Source organism: Prosopis cineraria, unplaced genomic scaffold (assembly GCF_029017545.1).
Source record: "Prosopis cineraria cultivar Desert tree isolate PC_DT_omini unplaced genomic scaffold, ASM2901754v1 PC7, whole genome shotgun sequence".
Lineage (NCBI taxonomy): Eukaryota > Viridiplantae > Streptophyta > Magnoliopsida > Fabales > Fabaceae > Prosopis > Prosopis cineraria.
In genome coordinates this window covers 29,548,019-29,554,700 of record NW_026555338.1, presented here as the reverse complement: position 1 = coordinate 29,554,700, position 6,682 = coordinate 29,548,019, and the positions used below count along the sequence as shown (strand labels likewise).

Here is a 6,682-nt window from a genome sequence, read left to right as displayed (position 1 = left end):
GGAACACACTGTTGATATTCAAAAATTTTGACTGCCCGCCACATAGAGAAGCCTAGTCCATTTTTGCTATCTAATCTCTGCCTTAGTAGTCTAAAACTCCCTCAGACTCAATTCAAAAGTTGAAATCAAACTCAATAGGCTCACCAACCATCATTAACCATTCCCAAAGTAATAAACAAGTATATTTACTGAATTAACCTTAATAAATTTAATTAATTCAATGATTAAAATTCAGGATGTTACACAAAACACAATCAGCATTAAATATAAGTATATCTTTTAACAAAAATTCAAATTTTAATTTTCCATTTTGTGAGGATTTAGCTCTTTTCATTATTATAAGTTACTTATAATATATTTTGTCAAAAAAAATCTTCAAAACTCACTAACTTCCAAAAATTTAATTTTAATTTTAATTTTAGCTCCTTTCATGATATGTGTTTTAATATCATACTACTTTCTCTCACAAGCATTCAGGGAGGGTAAAGATAAAAATTTAATGATTTGATTGATTATAAAATAGAAAAAAAGAATTTCCCTCCTTGTCTTATACATATGAAGAGGGAGTAATTTTTAAGATACTAATTGCTCTTTCGTGAGATATCATGGGAATTAGAATGTCCTTTAACTTTTTTTTAAAATTTTTAATAATCCAAATTTTTTTGGCCGAGAATAATCCAAATTACTTTATATTAATATGACAATAAAAAAATTAAAAATCTGACTTTTTAAATTTATGAATATCAATTTTTTTGGCATAAAACGGTTTCTGAACTTTCTATAAGGGATAGGACGGCGATCATGTTTACTCCTGTGTCTTTGTTTTTTTTAAAAAAAAAATTTTTACATAGCTTAGATACGTTTGCAAAATATTCTCTCTCTCAGTTATTTCCCCAGCCTCTCTCGTTTAAAATTTGAATATCACGTGTCCCATTATAATTTATAAATAGCTGCATAGAGAGACGAGTGAGCAAGTAAAACAAAGCAGAAAGAGCAAAGGCAGGTATGAGAAACGAAGGTGGTGGCCTCTTCCTGTTTGCGTTACTGGCGGTTACCGCCGCCACCCTTGAGGCGGCCGGCGGTGGCGCTGCGAAGCCCAGCCACTACTCGGTTCCGTTCAACAGAACCCTTTTCCCTCGCGACTTTGTCTTCGGTGCTGGTTCATCTTCTTATCAGGTCTGTTCTTTCGTACGTTTCTGCAGAATCACCAAACTTTAATCAACATCTGCAAATTTTATGAAGTTCCTGGGTATTTTTGTTAAAAAATGTTCTGATGATAAAACATCCACAGAATGAAGGAGCAGTAAATATTGACGGAAGAGGACCGAGCATATGGGACACCTTCACCAAACAGCACCCAGGTTTCCCTCTCTCTCTCTCTCTCTCTCTCTCTCGTCGCTTTGTCATCTTCAAAAGAAATCATAATTTAATGAAATTTTTTTCTAATTAATCCGGTCCGAAGCCAACAGCAGCTACTATTGATTCGGATCAAGTCGGGTTAAGATTCGTTCACTCGAAAACTCTTATCACCAAACGGTATTGCATTTTAACTCGGTCCTGTAAATGCACTAATAGCAGTAAAATTTTCATCCGAAAAAATTCCGACCTGGCTCGATTAAGTTGACTGAATATGTGGGCTGGGAAAACTTTTAAAAAGGGCCCTCTTTTTTCCCCTTGCACACATTAGCGTAATATAGCCTTTCAATTTTCAAATGTCACAATCATTATAATATCGCTTGGACTAATTGAGTTTGAGAGTGATATTAATTGTTAATTTCAGGACAAAAAATTGGTTTCAATATCAAACATAAATTTATAACTATTTATGTTATTATTTATTAAAAAAAATCTTGCTTGACTATTTTATTAGGAAGTAAAACTCATTTAAAATACTTTATATTTTTTAATGAAAAAAGTAAATAATATCTTTTATTTTTTCAATTTTACGTTAGAGAAGAGTGCCCGGAAGTAAAATATAATCTATATTCCTATCTATGCTATAAATGTATTACATAGAAGCCTAAAGGCATGAAAAAGTGTTGGTTTTTGCATCGGAAAAAAAGAAAGAAAGAAAGAGTGTCGGTTTGATTTTCTTCACGTAGCATGTCCTCGTCATTTCCTTTAATTTTTTTGGTTTTTTTTTAAGAACTCTCCTTATTATTTTTCACACATGCATTTCAATTTTCAAGCACCCTTTTTTACTTTCAGTTTTACTAATTCTTCAATTTTTTTAAAAGAAATTATATTCTCTCATGTTGTCATCTATTTTGACTTTCGAGCGTCACAAACTCTAGCCATGACTCTAGCTGGGACTGAAATGAGGGTAAAGTAAAATTCACGGTTCCAAACCTGTCCAGTATATATTAAAAAAATTCTAGTCATGAGAGGATATTGAATTATTATCTAATCTCATGTGTAAATTAATGTGAATGATCTCTGTCATTCTATATAATTAATCATGAAAGGCTCAATTAATTAAATAGGAATAAATTTAGTGTGGTAGATCGGATATTTAACTATATTGAGATTATTAATTGAACAGAAAAGATTGTGGATCATAGCACTGCCGACGTGACGGTCGATTTCTATCATCACTACAAGGTGCTCATCAACCTCATTTTTATCATTTTTTTCAATATTCCCAGGCTCTGTTTTATATATTTTATATTTTACATATATAAATTGCCAATTTTCCATATCGCAGACTGATATACATCTAATGAAAAAAATTGGGCTGGACTCTTTTAGATTCTCCATCTCGTGGTCTAGAATTTTCCCTGGTAAGATTTTTCTTTCTTTTTAATATCAATTAAACCAAGTTAAGCTAATTTTGGAAAAAATTATGACATGAAAAAACAAAAGGTTTCTACATACATATGTTATATAATGATGATACATATATATTACGTCTACGATGCATAATGATGATCAAAATGATATAATTTTGTTTTTTTACTTGTTTATATTTGTGTGCAGAGGGCACAGGAAAAGTGAATGAATTAGGTGTCAAATTCTACAACAATGTCATAAATGAACTCCTAGCAAATGGTGAGTCTATTCTTAATTATTTTTTCTTGTTTATATTATCATTGATTTTTTCGTTACTACATAGACTTTTAAAATTAAACGAATATAAATCTTTTTCATAAATTTTGACTCATTTCTGTGCGTGCGTGCGTGCGTGCGTTCATACGTATAGGAATAATGCCTTGTGTCACTCTCTTTCACTGGGATCTTCCTCAAGCTCTTGAAGATAAGTATGGTGGATTTCTCAGTCCCAAAATAGTGTAAGTATTTCACCATTATATATTGAATCTCATGATCTGTGTATGCTGTTTTCATAGCTTTCTTCTGCAGATAATTTTATTATATAAATAATTAACGCTTTATGGTTAAAATTTGAAAACCTTATTCAAAGTGGTGATGAAGATCAAGGAATGATATGTGAAGATATTAATATTAATAGTGTCCTAATTGGTGAATGATTATAGGGATGATTTTCGAGAGTACGCAGATTTTTGTTTCAAAACGTTCGGAGATAGGGTTAAGACATGGGTTACTTTCAATGAACCCTACGTATTCGTAGTGAGCGGCTACAACGGAGGCACCAAGGCACCCGGCCGCTGTTCAAATTACGTCGGAAACTGTACTGCCGGCAACTCTGCCACCGAGCCCTACCTTGCCTCCCACCATCTCCTTCTTGCTCATGCTGCTGCTTTTACACTATACAAAACCAAATATCAGGTTCTCTTTCAAATCTAGTTTTTATGTGTCAAGCCAAATTATTTAACTTGTTATCTCACTTTGAATTGTTTTTATTGTTGTTGTTGTTAATATAGGCTACTCAAAAAGGAAAAATTGGAATCACATTAGTGACGCATTGGTTCAAGCCTAAAATCAAAACTATGAATAATCGTGTGGCTGCAAATCGAGCTTTGGAATTTTTTTTGGGATGGTAAGTGATATATTATAAAATTATTTTTTGGTCAAAATGTGATTGTATCATGAAGTCTCAAAGGAAAAGCAGGGTTTATAAATTTAAAAACTCTCACACCTAACAAGTTAGTCTTTTAAAATGAATTGTTTTTCTTTTAGATTTGTGCTTGTAAATAGTAAGAGAAAGATGATTCAAATAAATATAATGTTACTTTAATTTGTTTTCTAAAAGTTGTTGAAACATGTAGGCATGCAGACCCCATCGCATATGGAGATTATCCAAAGAGCATGAGAATTAGAGTGGGAGATAGGCTCCCAAAATTCTCAAAGGAAGAATCAGAAATGTTGAAAGGATCTTATGATTTTCTTGGCATGAATTATTATACCACTAATTTTGCAGAAAATTCCCTCTCTGCTACCACTGTTAACCACAGCTTCACTTCTGATATGCATGTCACTTTCTCAAGTATGTAACCAAACACTCTGATCTCTCTCATACAACACATTTATTGGTATACAACTCAAGTATCATCAATAGGGAGAATAACAAGTACGGATCCTATAAGAAGATTAATACAAAATTAAGATTTTAAAGATTATTAGTATTAAAACTTTGTTTGTGAAGAGATCTTAATTTGACTTTAATCTTTTTATGAGGTCCTTATTTGTTATTTTTTCAAATTTGTTTGTATTTTTCAAAACTCGTTGTACTAACACATACAGTCACTTCATTTTTCTTCCAATATCTTCTCAGCCGCTAGAAATGGAGTCTCTGTTGGTACCCCGGTATGTTTTTTTTTTTTTTGGGCCCTCGAGACACACACACACACATATCTACATATATAAAGAGCTTGCTTTTATCTTCATTGTTTGTTGTTTGTAGACTGCTTTGAGCTGGCTCTATGTCTGTCCCAGGGGAATTTATGAGCTTATGATCTATATGAAGCTCAAATACCACAACCCACCAATTTATATTCATGAAAATGGTACGTACATGTTAATCATACTTCTTCGTATTTGAATTTACCTAAAAAGCAAATAATTTTTGTCTAATTTTAATTATATGTAATGCAAGTATGTGTGTATGTATTTTGTTTAATATGTGGAATATCCAGGGGTTGCTCAAGCAAATGATGCATCGAAATCACTTAAAGAGGCCATCAAGGACAGTATAAGGATTAGATACCATGACGGGCATCTCAGATATCTTCTTCAAGCTGTAAAGTTAGTGAAATATATATTATATATTCTTCCTATATAATATATTTTAGTTTAATTTAAGATAAAATGGTGAATTTGCTGTTAAATTATAAATTAAAAATGTTTGGGGACCTTAAACTTGTCTTTAATACAACATTTCAAAGTGGTGCGACATTACTTCTATTGAAAACAAGTATTAACTTTTACTGTTGATTGTCAAAAAAGTTGCAAAAGAAAACAAAAAAAAAAAGAAAAGTATAGAAAAAGACCTCATCAGAAAACTTATATGGATTATAAGTTCTCTAAATTACAATAAATATCAAGAAAAAGTGTTTTTTTTTCTATATATTATTGTTCATATACTGAATAGAATGAGAAATTAAATAAACCATGGTGATGGTATCATTATGTTGATATATATGTGTTGCAGAGAAGGGGTGAATGTGAAGGGATATTATGCGTGGGCATTCTCAGACAACTTTGAATGGGAACATGGTTACACATTTCGATTTGGATTAACGTACGTGGATTACAACAACATGAAACGATATCTCAAGTATTCTGCTTATTGGCTCAAGATGTTCCTCCTCCGTTAGCTATCTTTGGTGTCCAATAATAATTATCTTGATGCATTATGTATGTGAGTCTTAATTCCTTCAGTGTCACTGCCATGTGTTGCTTGTCGTCCATGTCTTAAAAAAAAACAAAGAAAGAACATCTTTCTTAATGCTAAATTCCATAACCTTGTCGTCGCATGGTTTATGAAATATATATATATATATATATATAATTATTATATAAAATAAATGTTGATAGAAAAAATCAAATGACGACTTATGGATTATTGTTAATAAAAATTTCTTGTGGTTTAATAACTTAAATATTCAATTAAATTGTATATATAAATAGGATTGGGTAAAGCTAGTAAAAAACTTAGTTTCAGACTCATACAGAGATACCCTAAATTACAAAGTTAATCAGAGTTAAAATGAGAGAAACATAAGCATAAACACACAAAAAAAAAAAAAAAGCTCATGCAATTAGAACGAGCTTTATGTTATATCATTACGCACGACAACCACCCGCACTCGCACAACCAGTGAAAAGCTTTTGGAAATTCTTTGCGTTCAAAATTTTATCTTTAATGGAGAAACATCTAATAACGTCTACAATTATTAATCAAATTAAAAAAATTAAATTAAATTGAAGCTGATAAAAACCTTTTCAATGCGCAAAAACTTGATACGTTGGACTCAATATAGTTATTCTTGTCTCTCTTTTTTCCCCCTTCCCCTTCTTTACATAGTTATCTAAATGGATCAAGTTTTAGCATTGTTAAACCCAATTAAGGGTAGATTTCACAAAGACCTTTTTCCTGCTTTTTTTTTTAAAAAATAATTACATATATCATCCTATTAGAGGCATTTCGAGGCACAGTTAATCACTAAATATGAATATATCTTTTAACAAATATTCAAATCTTGATTCATCATATTACGAGAAACTGACTTTTTTTCTTAGATCTAATTCTCATTGGTGATTTTTT

General features: G+C 31.3%; 1 protein-coding gene across 1 annotated transcript; it reads left to right on the top strand.

Annotated features, from left to right (window-relative positions):
* The first annotated feature begins 956 nt into the window (after positions 1–956).
* Positions 957–5,870, top strand: LOC129315711 (vicianin hydrolase-like). Its single transcript, XM_054959678.1, has 13 exons — positions 957–1,176; positions 1,292–1,361; positions 2,543–2,601; positions 2,705–2,780; positions 2,977–3,048; positions 3,200–3,287; positions 3,492–3,744; positions 3,840–3,955; positions 4,185–4,402; positions 4,691–4,722; positions 4,820–4,922; positions 5,052–5,160; positions 5,567–5,870. The coding sequence occupies exons 1-13, from the start codon at positions 1,006–1,008 to the stop codon at positions 5,730–5,732; spliced, it is 1,533 nt and encodes a 510-aa protein (XP_054815653.1). The 5' UTR covers positions 957–1,005; the 3' UTR covers positions 5,733–5,870.
* Positions 5,871–6,682: the final 812 nt, after the last annotated feature.